This window comes from Papilio machaon, chromosome 7 (genome assembly GCF_912999745.1).
Source record: "Papilio machaon chromosome 7, ilPapMach1.1, whole genome shotgun sequence".
In the NCBI taxonomy this organism is placed as follows: domain Eukaryota; kingdom Metazoa; phylum Arthropoda; class Insecta; order Lepidoptera; family Papilionidae; genus Papilio; species Papilio machaon.
Genome location: NC_059992.1, coordinates 7998622 through 8015073, shown reverse-complemented (window position 1 = coordinate 8015073; position 16452 = coordinate 7998622). Strand labels below are relative to the sequence as shown.

Below are 16452 nucleotides of genomic sequence, written 5' to 3'. Positions count from 1 at the left end.
TGCTAGCGCCTTCTGTATTTATATCTAGATTTTCATTTAAGTTTCAAATTGTTGGATATAGTTATTTTTAGAAAGAAATCCTTTTTTTTTAAGTTTCACAAAACTTTCAATGACACTTTTATTCGCTAGGTAAAATAAATGATAACACCAGAAATCTAAAACGTCACGTCAAGTGAAAATTGTCAACTTCAACGTCAATCTAATGTCAAGTTTGTTGGCATTTGGGTCAGTGGACGCCGTTTATGTATTTATTTTTGTTTAAATCCAGTTATTTAAAAACAAAACATAAAATTTACTTGCAGGAATACGACAATAAATTCAAATCATTATAGAACACAACTTCACTTCACACTAATATAAAATGACGAATCTTGACGTAAGTGTTGATTTATAGTATCATTTAAATATTTCTTAAAAAAATATATTTCATAATCCACGAGTTTATTTTTATGGTGCATATTATTAAGGATTAAAGAACCTATGTAATATGCATATTTTACAAATGAGGTTGAGCTTGTTGAGCCAAGTCTCAATAATCTATGAATTTGAATACTTAGGAATTGAATCAATAAACTTGAATATATTTCTTCAAACCTTACTTTCCAAACCAACTTATACATAATAACTGCATACATGCTTATTATCGCTTTTCTTATATACTTACAGATCATTTTTGAATAATTTTGTGCTGTTGCTATGCACTATAACCTAAAAAAGATTTGTGTTTTGCATTTATATACAACTGTGTATTGGTATAGTATGATAGAAAAACTTAAATAATGAATAAATCTTAATCACCAATTTGCAATATTTCATACAAGCATAACAATAGGCAATTTCTCTACTTGGTGTCAGCCATAATGAGCAAGGTTAGGTTAGCTCGTAGAAATTTTACAGACCTAAAGTTATTATGCAAATAAGATCTTGATGTTGATTAATATAATAACTATGTGATAGTTTTGATTTCTTATTTTAAATATTAAACCATCTCATATTCACTTTTCCAGGTCAGCAACAGTAGTACAGATAGTAGCTCTGGTTCCACCTCGGATTCCAGCAGCAGTGGGAGCTCTTCAACCAGCTCAGGGTCAGGTTCTAGCAGTTCGGACTCAGACTCCTCAACCTCTGAGACTCCAGCGGCAACTGCAGCTGCAGTGCCACCTAAATCACCTACAAAACCAGCAGAAGAAGCCAAGAAGAAAGAAGAACAGAAACCAAGACGGGCGTCTAAGACAAAAACATCATCAAGTGAAGAAGAAGCACCTAAAGTGGCAAGTCCAAAAGCAGCCCCACCAAGACGTAGGGCTTCAGCCAAAGCCAAGGCAGCAACTGCAGTTCTTGCAAAAGCAAAACCAGCCCCTCGTACAACAACAGGTGCGAAAGCAAAAGCCATTTCAAAAACTCTACCCAAATCTCAACCAAAAACTGATAACTCTTTAAAAAAGAAAAGCATATTTTCCCCGGACAATAGTTCTGAATCGGAACCTGAGAACAAAGACAAACAGAAGGCGAGTGCAAAAGAGTCCCCTATTAATAAAAAGGTAACAAGAAAGTCAAGCGATGAAAAGGAAACACCAGCCACACAACCTGCGGTTCCAGCCACTGAAGATACCACCGTAAAAGAAAACGCTAAACGTAGAAGTAGTAGAAATAGTGGTCCACCTGCAAAGAAAGCGGTTGAAGATAAAAGCGCGTCATCTTGTTCATCTAGTCAGTCATCAGTTGAATCTGTGTCTTCTGAGAGTGATAGTGAACCAACATCTAAGAAAGACAATGCAAAAGGGATTAAAACGAAACCAGCTACAGCATCTAGTAAGGTAAGAAAACATAAGTAACTTAAAATTCGTTTTTATTAGAAGACATTAAATTCTTAATAAAGAAAGTAACAATTGTTATAATGGCTGCTGTCATGAATGTCATTTGTGTTAATTAATTAACCAGCAAACAACTTAAGGACCTTACTCAGGGTCGCTTTACTCGTTCAGTTAGTTTTTAGTCACTTAGTTGTTGGTTATGGCCTAGCCATTTAATCGTTGGTTCCCCTCTTAGTCTTTGTTATATCAGAGTCGGTGCGTAGAGAGAGTGCATGCGCGCATCAGAAATTTTAACTCTTCTGTAATGCATTTTGAATAACATTATTCCAGCAACAAGATGTAGCTACTAAAGGCAGTGAGGCGGGCGAATCTGCGGCTCTCGGTGCAGTGCCTCGGAAGCTGACAAGATCATTCTCAGCGCGCGCTAACAGACTAGCTACTGCCGCAAGACCTGTTCACACCGACACTGACTCTGATGGAGATGATAAGAATGATAAGAAGTAAGTATACTGTTAATAATAGATACTAGCTGTCGCCCATGACTCTGTCCGCACTGAATAAAAAAATAAATAATTAGAAGCCTATGACTTCTTCCGGGGTTTGTTCTACATCTTTACCAAATTTCAGCGAGATCCATCCAGCTATTCTGGAGATACCTTCTAACAAATATCCATCCATCCATCTAAATCATTTGCATTTATAATATTAGTTAGATAGAAAAAATAATCCGTATTGTTGGATTTGAAGTCCAAGAATTTACGTAATAAAAAAACTTTTTGACTATACTAACTGGAATCATGAAGTAATTATTAATTGAGCTTTAATTGTCTAATTAATTCTTATTTTAGTTGTTAAATTTTAATTAAATAATATACATTTATTTTGTATCTACCGGTTAAGACCATTAACTGTTAGGATTAATTCAAAACCATACTAAAATTACGAGACTTTCATTAGCTTTTTTATTTACCAGCAGAGATCTTAAGAAGAACCTAAAAGGTCGTCCTCCAGCTATACCACGTTCCCCAGTGGTAGCGGACACCGCTCCTATCATGCCTTCGGAGCGATGTTGTCCTGTCCGAGGCTGTGATTCCACAGGACATTTGGGTAAGGTTGTATTCATATGTAGGTAGAATTGAATTACTAGGTTAGGTAGAATTGTAGATTTTAATTATGTAAAAATCTGAGATATGTAGTAATTAATTTTGCAGATATTTTGGAATCCAAAAAAATATAAGATTTTATATTTAAAAAAAATGTAAATAAAAAAAAAGCGGCCATCTTGAATTCAATCGTACAAACGCGGTTTTGCGGATAGATATGCAAAAATTTTACAAATATATCAGCTATCGCCTGTGACTCCGTCCGTTCGGAATTAAAAACAAACTTTATAAGTAGACTGTGTGTTCTTTCAAACTATATTCTACATTTGTGCCAAATTTCATCGAGATCCATTGAGCCATTTTAGAGATATGTACCTTCAAACAAAAATCCATGTAAACGTTCGCATTTATAATATAAGTAAGATAGGTATTTCGTTATTGACATCGCAAATACATCATGCGAAATATGTATATGTATAGACATTCAGTAAAATGTATTTACGTTGTGGTAAAGGGGGTAAGGCTCGACGTCACTTTACATGGGACGCGTGCCCGGTGTACCACAATGTGACTGCGGCGTGGTGTGTGGCGGCGGGCGAGGAGCGCGCGGCCGCCGGCGCCGCTCGCCGCCGCGCCCTCACCGCGCTACATCAGCGCCCACGAGCCATGCCCACAATCGAACAGCGAGCCTACCAGCTTAAAGTTAAAGTACGATTAGTATTACTATTTGCTTTTCCTGCTTACAAAATTAGAGCTGCTGGACTTTTTAGATGCCCTAAACTCGTCTTTTACACATTTTTTTTTAGGTAACAGGAATGCTTAACTTTACAACTATGTAACTGCTATAGTAAATAAGCTATTTCTACCATTATAGTTCTGATACACTATTTTAAACGAGTAAAGAATGTTTTTTTTTTATTTTTCAAAACTTTTTTTTGCAATAACGGCGCTTTTGAATATTTTGTCTCTCTGTCTATAGTTTTCGCTGTCCTTTTTACCGTTGATTTCTGATACCAAAATCTCTGTATAAAACATATCGTCATCACTGTCATTATCTTTGAAAAAAACAGAGATAACAATATGTTTTAAATGGATACTTTGATTTCAGAAACCAACGATTAGTAGTTTTATACTATTTGTGAATCTTACCAACCACTTTATTACAGTACTTTTGTAATGTCTCATTAAATCAATTTATCGAATTATGAAGTTACAGTCTTACACCTCTGTCAGGATTTACGTTCTAAATGGAAGGGCAGTCAAGAACTTCGCGAGAAGCTGGCTGCGTCCAGCGAAGAGATGTCCGAGGAGCGGGAGCCCGTGCTGGAGGGCTTCGCCCCCGACTACGATCTGCGCCTGTTCCGTGAGGCGCAGGCTCTCGCCGCTATCAAGATTGAAGAGGAACTCGGGGATCTACCCTCTGATAAAGGCACCAGGTATAATATTATGTTAAAAAAAAACTATTAGACATAGAATATAGAGCTATTAATTTTTGTGTTTTTTTTTTTACTTTTTAAATAGGTGTATTGTTTTGAAATTGAGAATCCTTGTCTTTTCCGGCACAAATCGACCCGGGACCCAAATATTTGAATGCAATAGTAGATTTCTCTAAATAAAAGCCTTTAATGTGGCAACTAAAGGTTAAGTAAAAGTCGTTAGCCAAAAATAGATCAGCTGTATGTGTATTGCCTACGTATTAAATTAAAAATTTAATTCTTGATATTTATAAGCTCTTTATTACCTTATAACTTCTCCATTCTGACTTTTTTTCAAATACAACATGGACGCCACTAACCTATCTTTTTTAAATAAACATTTGACAAAGCCAGCTTTTAGCTTGTGACTTAACAATTTCAATGACATAAATTCGTAATTATTAATTATACAAGTGATAAAAATTAATTTAAATGAATTAATTATTTGTAAATACTAAATCGGATGCGTATATCTTCTCAAAAATCACAACATTATAGATACGTAGTGATGGGCAAGTACATGATGGAGGTGTGGTACCAGTCCCCGTACCCGGGTGACGCGGCGCGCGTACCACGTCTCTTCGTGTGCGAGTTCTGTTTGGGACATCACAAGTGTGCCGCCGGCGCAGCTCGACACCGTACCAAGTGCGTGTGGCGACACCCGCCAGGGGATGAGGTACTGTGGCAAATCTGGACCCAAACTTTCTTAATATGTAATCAAATCAGTTTTTTATCATCTTAAATATTAGTTTAATGTTTTAATTATTGCAATTTTTTTAGAATTTCGTATGAAAACATTACTAGCAGTTGATCGCGACTTTGTCTGCGCGTTTGAAAGAAATCTAGTTATAAATATAGCCTATATCATCCAGGGATAGTGTAGCTTCCTAACACTGAATTTTATTTAAATATTATTTTATGTTGTTTTAAAATTAGATTGGAGAATGTGTACGTGTACGTGTGAATGTGACGTGTATATATATATATATATATATATATATATATATATATATATATATATATATATATATATATATATATATATATATAATGAGAGAATGTAGAGGAAGACCAAAGAAAGTATGGATGGATTGTGTGAAAGAGGATATACGTAAGAAGGAGGTAAATTCAGATATGACGGCTGATAGAGATGTATGGTGGAGTAGTACATACCCCCTACATTTATTTCTTTTCCATACTGTAGGCTTTGATTTGGAACAAGTTATAACAAAGTAGTGTCGTGTAGGTGTACCGCAAGGACAAGCTGAGCGTGTGGCAAGTGGACGGGCGGAAACACAAGCAGTACTGTCAGCAGCTGTGTCTCCTCGCCAAGTTCTTCCTCGATCACAAGACGCTCTACTACGACGTGGAGCCATTCCTCTTCTACGTCATGACCTGCGCAGACCACGAGGGTTGTCACATCGTCGGATACTTCAGCAAGGTAAGTACTAGTCAGGTATACGTCATAGTATATGTCAACATGACTACTTTTTTTTCAGAATTACGCTATTTGTTTTTTATGTTTTTGAGCGGTGCAGTGTCAAGTTAATTATATAATTAAAATGTTTAAATTAAATATAACAAGGAAATACGGTACCAATATTAATATTGTGCAAATTACAGACGATTCAAGTAAGATATATGAAATTAAAAAAAAAGCTAAGAATAATAAAATTACAAATAAAATGATTAGATTTGTATGCTTGTAGGTAGCGTTGCCAGGCGTCCGGATAAAACCGGACATAGGTAGGCTTTTTGCCAAAATAAACGGTTGTCCGGCTTTTGTTAGGCTTTTTACATTTCCCAAACGAGAGTGTACCTATTAATACTGAAACAACATTCTAAATAATATAGGGTGTCCGACCTTTCTATCCAAATGTCCGGCCAAACTGGCTGGTCTGTCCGGCTAGTAGGTTTGTCGACCTGGCAACCCTACTTGTAGCATTATTCACTAAAGATTAAAATTAATTGATTTGGGGCACTTTACTTTTAATTCCAGTTCAATTTCTAATATTGTTCATTTCTATCTTCTCTCCAATTATTACTACCTTACCTTTCGTGCTTCAGAAATGGGGCATACGCCATTTTAAGTCTAAACAACTTTAGTTTACTTCACTGACTTGTTGACATTTACCTGACAGACTCAGGCTAATTAATGTTTAATTTAACTATTCTATTGTTTAAAATTTGTATTTTATATCACTTGATTTCGCTGCCCCAACATTATCAGAAACATTTTATTAGTTCATTTGCTTCTGAGAAAAATAACATAAAAAATAGTATAAGGAAACTGTTAAGGAAAATTATAAGTAATTTCTGTTATTTCTGCCTCTGAGTCAAAACGTCTATTTGTTTCTTTTTACTACATTTACCCAAAAAAAAAACTAATAAGTTATCATTGCGCATTTTTTTAATATCTTCTATCTTCGGTCTTTGCTACTTATTTATTTTTACTTTGAGTGTACAACACTTTTCTTATAAAATATGCAAACAAGTTAAGAAAAATAAACAATAGAACTGTACTAAAATAAAAATAAAACTGTGAATGAAAAGTAACAGCAAGACGTAGCTACAATTAAATAAAAAGAAAACAAATTAAATACTTTTCCGTTTCTTTTTCCAACTTGCAGCAGTAAAAATCGTAACTGACATTTGAGACCTACGCAAAGCGATGTTCAGTATACGTAGGTCGCGTACTACGTACTCATTGAGTCGCGTCAGCTGTGGGGTCGATGACCGACGGGGGGCGGGACACACCCCCAAACCACCCCCTGTCAGACCCCCCACAACCCGCTGCGTAAGTACCGCCCGGGTTGAGATACCCAAAGTATGGCGTGCGAATTAGGGTTCCCTCGTACAACGTTCATCGGCTCCTATATTTGATTCAAGTGTCAATTTTGATTATTTCCTCATATTTATCGTTAAATTACTTTCGTAATTTTTTTAGCGGATATGTATTAAGATAAAACAACAGTAAATTGTAAGACACAATTTACTCTTAACTTTACTAAGATATTCAAATCCACGTGTAGGAGTAACAAAGTTGTCTTGAAAACTGTTTTATTTTCAAACTAGTTTTCGTCCGCGACTCCGTCCAAAAATAAAATAAAGCTTAATTAGTAGCATATGTGTTCTTCAAGGCTATGTTCTACAACTATCCTGAAATTCAGCGAGATCCATGCAGCCGTTCTGGAGATATCTTCTAACAAACATCCATCCATCCAAACATTCGCATTTATAACATTAGAGGAAGATTGTTGACATTTTTGAAATTACCTAAAGTAAGAAAAATAATAAATAATTATCAAAAACAGCTAAAATAGATCAGCACTTTCCATAATAATCCGAAACAGTGTATGTGAAAGGAGAACCTATACAGAGATCCATAGAAATAGTGAACGCAATTTCAATGATTTGTTGGAGCCATTTCAATTATACAGTTGTCGGTTGGGCGATTTTAATCGAGCCCCGACATCGGGCTTTTTGATCCAAAAATTGGATTATTCGGGAGCACACGTCTTTACCTGCCATTAAAAAGCAATAGAACCTCAATAGCGGAACTTTCCAGACATATTGAATAAAACACTTTGACTACCCTAATGTATTTTGGGATTATAATTTTCCTTAGACCAGACGAAATATTGTTAAATTTCTATATTGATTCTCCGTCCTATTGGAACAACCCTAGTTAGCTAGGGTTGTCGACAAATAAAATTAACTTAATTATAAATTACAGTACATTAGAAATGTTATGTCATGGATTGTTGTATAAAAATTCTGACATCAAAAAACTTCTCTTTACGAAACATTTTGATAAACAATGGCCATGCAGATCCATTTCACATGCAAAAGGGGTTTTTGGGTCTCAAGAGAATAATGGCTGTGACTTTATTGCTTTAGTATTGACGCAAAAATGGGTTATCGATTTAATTTCAACATACAAAATCTGAATTTTAATTTTTATTCACAATATTTACATGTACATATATAATATACTACATGCATATTTTATCGAATTATAACAAAATCTTTGGGATAAAAATATTCTAACGATATTATCATTTAATACAGTGTGATTATTAATATGTCACAAAAAAGAGAATCCATATTTTACTTATAAATGCGAAATTTTAGATAAATGGATGGATGGTTTGTTTGATGGTATATCCGGAATGGCTGAACAGAGCTTGATGAAATTTGGCACAGATGTAGAACATAATCTGGAAGAACACATAGGCTACTTTTTATTTATTTTTTTAATTCCGTGCGAACAGAGTCGCGGGTAAAGCTAATTATAGTTACATATAAAATATTACGTAATAGTATGTAATGTCGTCTATGTAATATTGTGATTATAAAAATCCTGGATGCAAACAATAGCTCGTCGAACATAGACCAGGAATAAGCAATATGACATCCACCTAAACTTATTCCATTAGATCTTTTATGAGCAAAATATTCGTACAATATGCTGTATATTCACTTTCGGAAATTATTTTTCAGTGTAATATGAAAATTCATGTTTTATTAAAATCATCCAGATCTCTCAAAGGAAATTAACTGATAGTTAATTTTCAATTTAAAATACATGCGTTTAAAGTTTAAAGTCGTGTACCGGTAATTATTCTTTCATTTACTACGTTCACTACAGCCTACGCCGCCGTAGCGTAGTGCTACGCCCTTGACGTAAACCGTGGCAGCTCGTAGGCACTCTACGTCGTAGTAAGGCGTGGCTTCTTTCTTGTAAAAGTTAGCTGTACGGATATGAACCATGAAATCATACTGCAAGCGATTTTAAATTTAATTATGTTATAAATTTTTGGTATTCCCTTAAATTAAGGTCGTAAATTTTATAACCTGTTAAAAAAAGTTATAAAAAATACCACCAAATAGACATAATTTAAAGCCTTATTTACTCAGGATGATTAATAAAAGAATACTATACTGTTTTACAACAAATGATTATTAAAGTTATCTTTATTTAATTCTTGTATTATTAATTAATAAACTAAATTTAAAATTTTTAAAATAAATGATTAGACGAAAAAGCCGGAAATCCGTATGCCAGAGCTCGGCCATCGACCCCCAGACGTCTCGACGGACGGACGGTCTCTAAATTTATGTATACTTTACAATTCTTACCCAACGTTCAACTTGCGAATACTGAGAGCACAATACGTCTATGAAACTTTTTGCACACAGACTGTTTACTTTGGATCATTATTTTTTCACTTCTTATTTTGATGTTAGAACTTTTATTTGTTTACTCTATGGTCGTTTACTACGAATTATGAATAATTCAACATTAAAAGTTAAATTAAATAAAATTAACTAATAGAAAAACAACTACAAATAACGAACATTTTGAGATTAAGGTGGTCATATTTTCACGCTTCGTCTTGCATATGTGGCATGTAACTCCATCCTCTATTTGAATTGTTATTAATTTTTTCGGAACCTTCCACTTAAAGTATATTAAACAAGAATTTATTTTCATTATTCCGAATGTATATTGTTACATTTGTTAATACTTTCTCCTCTTTCTAATATAAAAAAATATTTAAAAATGCAATAATTAAAAAACTCTCTACAATTACGTCCAAACAAACTGAAAAAATCTCAATTTCGGTCAGAATTCAAACTTTCAAACTTAAATGCAGTAACGTTTTATGAATCTAGCATTAGACAGTAAAAGGAGATTATCAGATGTTGTCAACAAAGCGGCGAGACGTCTGCACATGAGGTACGTTCCCGATTCCCGATTTGCCCTCGGCCGCCAGACTCCCCCGCTGTCTGCGAGGGTCGACGAACCATACGCCCCCTACTTCCCCCGTTATAAATATACTGCTTTGATTACTAACACGTTGTACTATTCGTCAAGACATAAATTCTATACCCGTAGTTACCTGTTTAAGGTAAACATGACAGGAGTGACTATTCGCTTCCAAATTCTTATAAAAAGCATCACTAAGAAATCGAATATGGAAATAACCACTTGAAATGTGTAGTTGAAAAACTATCAAACTTGACTTAAACATTATGAAAGAAGTCTAAAGACAAAAACAATGGAAAAGTCATGTGTAAAAACAATTTTTCATTTAATTTAACACTTAACACTGTTGGTGCATACACAACACTAGTCTGAAATTGACAATTAGCGCCTAAAACGTCCGTTAAAATGTGAAAAAAAAAATGTTTAAAACAACGCACGCGAGATGCCCACAGCTAAAAAAGTTACCTCGACGAGTTTGTCTAGCATGATGGCAGTCGCCACAATAACAACAACAGATTAAAAAATCAACGTGTATTAAAAAATAACAAGAACAAAGGGTAGCGGGGACGATTACACGTGACATACACCCCCACCCTCTGTGACAATTTACGGATGTAAACACGGGCGTAGACGTCTAGACAGCCGGGTGTAACGCAATAAATCCAGACTGTTCATTCGGGGGGTCTCAGTAAAATGGCGCTGGTGACCCTCGGGGGCCCTGTTCGAACCAAATTGAAAACTCTAGTGTCTACTCCAACGGACTTATGACCTTTTTGGGTAATTGACAGACAAAAAGTCATTTCACGTGTATTTTTTTAAACCGAAATGGGGCGGTAATTTTAATGGTCACAATAAAATGTAAGTTTTTAATTTTGTTGACACTACCTGCCGCGGTCAGTAACATTTGCTAGCTAAATCACACGACATATTTAGGGCGACCTACCGCAAATAAAAATATATTGTCATATTGAAACCAATTTGAATATCGCAGGCATGTAGATGATAGTGTACAGTGCTATAAAATTTACATAATCCAAAAACCTCTACATACTTACATTGGAATATATTGTAGGCTGTAATAATTTGTGCCAACATTTTCAAACCACAATCGTTTCCGAACCTCTATTAACTAATGTTTAGTAAAATAACCAACTAATCCACTAATAAATAAAATAATCAACCATTATTTGTTTCATCTTTATGTAAAAAACGTAAAGATATTTAGAAGATATTCTTCACTTTAGTGACGAAATATAAGTCGAATCCAAATTTTACAGACGAAGAAATCGAACAAAACCATTTTAACTAATTTTTATAAATACCCTGAGATACAATTTTGCTACTGAAGAAAATATTTAATTAATTTCATCTAATTGTCATAAAGTTGCATTGCATTGGATTATAGTTTCTTTATGCGTTTTATCAAATAAAGCAAAAATGTAATCAATAATAAGTTGTTAGGCGTTTCCTAATATCGACGCACGGAGATCAAAGAGTACGGGGTCATAACCCCCTGTCTGCGGCCGCAGCGCTGTGCAAACCCCCCATCACCAGTGCAAAGGACCGTTTGTTTTGATTGCATTTCTTATTTGATTTTTTTATCAACTGATGATTGGCGTATTGATGTGGTTAAAATCTTTTAAAAATTATAAAAACCAACCAGTATAGAAATTATAATGAATACTGAAAAATACATTAATTAAATCCGTCGTTTTTAATGAATCTAATAAATAGAAATAAATTGTAATTAAATTAAAAACAATTGTATCTTAGTCGAGATTGTGAAAACATATTGTTGGTGTAATGTTTTCTAATTTAACTATTATTTTACGCAGGAGAAGAATTCGTTCCTCAACTACAATGTATCTTGTATACTCACTCTACCACCATATCAGAGACAAGGCTACGGCAGACTACTCATCGATTTCAGTGAGTACCCACTTTTATTTATATACTACCTGTCGCCCGCGACTCCGTCCTTAATTTAAAGAAACGTAATAAGTAGCCTATGTGTTCTTCCAGACTATGTTCAACTGTGCCAAATTTCATCAAGATCCGTTGAGCCGATCCGAAGATACCTTAAAAGAAACATCCATCTAAAATTCGCATTTATAATAAGTAGTAAGAAATAAGATCATTTTTTATGCCGTCGTAAGTAACTAAGCAAAGAACTTTTAGTTTAATGATTATTTCCCAATAAAATTACGTAGAGTCAAGGTGAAAATATTATACTAGAATTGTGTTGATTTATTTAAACTATTTATGTATTATGAGACAGAGAGCGCGAGATGGTTTAGGATTATTGTGTAGACTGTAGGCGAGACATCCCGCGCCGCCACCCCTCTACCCTAAGGGTCGGCGGTCGTCATAGCCTCTTACCTTACGCCCTCTATTTTTTGATTATATTAAACTTAGTCTCAGACATCCCACGACTCTATATCTATAATCATTATTATTTAGTAGCTGTCGCCCGCGGAATTAAAAAAAACAATTAGTATCCTATGTGTTCTTTCAGACTGTTCTACATCTATGCCATATTTCAGCGATATACATTCTAAGGAACATCTGTCCATCCAAACATTCATATTTATAATATTAGTAAGATTACTAGCGGTCGCCCGCGACTTCGTCTGCGCGGAAAAATCCAGTTTAAATCCCGTCAAAATTAGTCCAGCCGATTAAACAAAAACGAAAATTAAAAAAAAAATTAATGAATCCATTTTATTTGTTGTTTGTGCCTGAAATAATATAGTTTTGTTTGCAAAATACCTAAAAAAAATTGTAAACGGACAACTGTGACTCATATATCTGTTATTTATCATATTCCGTTTAATAGTCTCAACATCGAGCTTGTGTTACCAAAATATAAATTATGGACATAACTGTAAAAGTATAACATAGTTCATTGAGGTTCGTGACCGTTCGTGCGAAGTGCGTGAACTTTGTTGCGTGTCAAAATGGCGGTCACGTATTTTTTTTTGCGAATCGAGGCATCGAACGACCGCCGCCTCTCACCTGAGCGGTCACCGTAGGCCGGGGTGGGTTTGTTTTGCCCCCCGACGGGCGTCGCGACGCCGCGGCCGTCGACCCCACTACGATCGATGCACTGCAGTATAGATCGGTCTGCCGTCTAGACTCCCCCCAAAGAGGGGGCGCCGAGGGCCGCGGCCGCGAGACTTAACGGACGAATTGTAGATGCGAGGAATTTTGATGGCCAAGTTAATTATTTGTTTCGGCGACATTGTAGGTGTTCGTTTGTGCCCCTCGCGTGGTAATTGGATATTTGCAACTAATACGCACACAACTCCAAGACCGTCTATAAAATATTAATTTAGAACCAACTTAAGCATGTTCGTCGTCATATGTAATTTAAATATTCATTGATATAACTCAAGGGAGGTTAGTCATTTACAATGTAAAATTCTGCATTGTAAAATTAATGAGTCGTAAACTATACAAGACTAGCTGTCGCCCATGACTCAATTAAAAAAGAACACATAGGCTACTTATTAAATTAGCTAATGTGTTCTTCCAGGCTGTGTTCAAATCTCTGTCAAATTTGATCAAGATTAGTTAAGTCGTTCTATCGAGAACTTCTAACAAACATCCGTCAATCTAAACAGTAGCATTTAAAATATTAGTAAGATTAACTAACCGCAACCAATCAGAAACATTTTAAAGTTAAACCAAAGCGTTAAAGACCAGAGACGGCGTGTCATGTGTCATTTTCTCACGGTTCTTGTCAGAACTACAACATGCGAGCATTATAGGTACACTGTCTGGCCTCTCTTTGGACGTGATTCCAGATAATATTTGATGTTTTAATATATTGTTACTGCTAAAAGTTTACAATCGGCCAATTTACAATGTAACTAAAGATATAGTTTTTTATTACTTCTTGTCATGCCCCCAATCTTACTAATATTATAAATGCTAATGTTTAGATGGATGGATGTTTATGTGAAGGTATCTCCGGAACGGCTCAACGAATCTCGATGAAATTTGTTACAGATGTAGAATATAGTCTGGAAGAACACATAGGCTACTTATTACGTTCTTTTTTAATTACGCACGGACGGAGTCGCCGGCGACAGCTAGCGGCCTACAATCTTGGAATCTAGTCTTCTCGAATGTTTAGATGGATGGATGAATGGATGTAAGTTGGTTTGTTAAAAGGTATCTTCAGAATAGTTGCATGGATCTCGATGAAATTTGGCACAAATGTAGAACTCAGTCTGGAAGAACACACAGGCTACGTATGGTCCCGGAAAATTGTACGGTTCTCGTGTATAACATTTAATTCACATATTTACTCGATAACTCCGTAATTTTTCAACAAATCTGCTTGAAACTTGACACAGATATAGAACATAGTGTCGAATAATATGAGATACTTTTATACTTTTTTTTTTAATTCGAGGGCAAAAGCTAGTGATCTATGAATAGTACGTGTTGCTCTATATTTATTTATTTTATGTGCTGACTTTGGATCCCTAAGGATTTTTTGATAAATTCATGCCTTACAACTACTATTTATTAATTGCTAATATAGCGTAGGAAAGAAAAAAAATCTTATAATTTCTGTTTAAAGTAAAAAGGTTATGAAAAACTTTTTTTTTACCTTTATATCAAAATGGTAATCACTTCCCGAAGAATGTGATTTATATGAATAGTTAAAGGTAAAAAAAATACTTTAAAATACAAACTAAACGAATAGTAACTGTAATTTGACAGACAGACAGCGAAGTGATTTCATAATGTATTGCCCAGTGCGGATGTCTCAAGTTTGCAATTTGCCCGCTATGAACAATGAAGTTTTGGTCTGCGAATAACTTTATTCTATTGTTTGACAAATTGTATGTTTGTTGATTTATTATATGTTAGTATGTTAGTATCGATTCGCTAGCATAAGAAATATGTAGAACAGTTTTTTCTATACAAACAATAGACTTATTTTTAGAAGTATCGACATATTATCGAAAGCTTTAGGTAGGCAGTATGTAGGCTGTTGTTAATATATCCTTAAGTATGCAATTCATCTTATATTTATCTAACAGGTTATCTACTAACCAAAGTGGAGGGCAAAGTGGGCTCCCCTGAGACCCCGCTGTCGGATCTCGGTTTGATATCGTATCGGTCGTACTGGAAGGAGGCCCTCTTGAAGAGGCTGTGCTCGGCGTCGGGACCCTCGCTCTGCATCAGGGATCTCAGCAAGGACCTCGCGATCGCTTCATCCGATATAGTCTCCACGCTGCAGGAGCGAGGCCTTATGAAGTATTGGAAGGGAAAACATATTGTGCTGAAAAAACAGGTTCGTTTTTTGCATTTCCTCATAATTTCAATGATGCATTCCAATCTTAGTAATATTTGTCGTGTAATTTCTATTTTTTATTATTTATTTCTAGTAGAAACAACTGTACTTGTTTTAATTAATTTAAAGCTTGGTGATTGAAAGGCACATATATGAAGTAATCTTTACTTAAATTTTTAGCCGACTTCAAAAAGAAGGAAGTTATCAATTCGACTGTATTTTTTTATGTGTCCCTGGTGGTCTGATTTTAATAAAAATTATTTTAATCTAAAGGTAGTGCTCGCATATGGGTCCCATTTTTTGATTATTTTTTAAAATATCTAGTAGTAGCTTTTATTTAAGATCGTATTTAATTTGATGAAGTCTGTATCTCCTTGTGTATAACACGTCAGGAGGTGCTGGAGGAGGTGACGCGGCGTGCGGAGCGCGTGCGCTGCGTGGACGCGGCGTGCCTGCGCTGGTGGGCGGGCGCGACGCCGCGCTGACGCCGCGCCCCGGCGGGGGCGCCCGCCCGCCGCCCCCCGCCCCGCCTGCGCCGCCCCCGCCGCCCGCCGCGCCCGCCCGGCAGCGCTGCGCGAGCGCTGCTCTAGCACAGCGCGCCCTCCGCCCCGCCCTCGCCCCGCGCCGCAGCTGCGCGTGCGCCGCCCGCCTGGTCCTACCCGGTCACCAGACGAGGACAACTCTGCGCCACTCTACATCTGCCCGACTCTCCACAACATGTACACGAATACGACACCGCGTGAAGTCACAGTACGAGTCAGTCAGGTATTCGAGTGTATTTTTATAAATATGATTACCATAAGTTATGTGATAAGTATAGGTCGTTGCAGGGGATTATTTGCAGGCGGATTTTAAGACATTTAAACATGAAATAGACATTTTGTAAATAACAGAATCAATGATTGCATGTAGTTTGTGACGTTGTAAATGTTTTCAGTTGTTGTTTGTTGAAGTTAAGTTGAAATTCGTGTATTTT

General features: G+C 35.9%; 1 protein-coding gene across 1 annotated transcript; it reads left to right on the top strand.

The window, feature by feature from the left end:
- Positions 1-195: 195 nt before the first annotated feature.
- On the top strand, positions 196-15961 carry LOC106719387 (histone acetyltransferase KAT7). The gene is made up of 12 exons (XM_045678664.1): positions 196-225; positions 303-376; positions 1008-1817; positions 2145-2314; positions 2788-2921; positions 3432-3625; positions 4151-4353; positions 4891-5068; positions 5639-5833; positions 12001-12094; positions 15223-15476; positions 15869-15961. The coding sequence occupies exons 2-12, from the start codon at positions 362-364 to the stop codon at positions 15959-15961; spliced, it is 2340 nt and encodes a 779-aa protein (XP_045534620.1). The 5' UTR covers positions 196-225; positions 303-361.
- Positions 15962-16452: the final 491 nt, after the last annotated feature.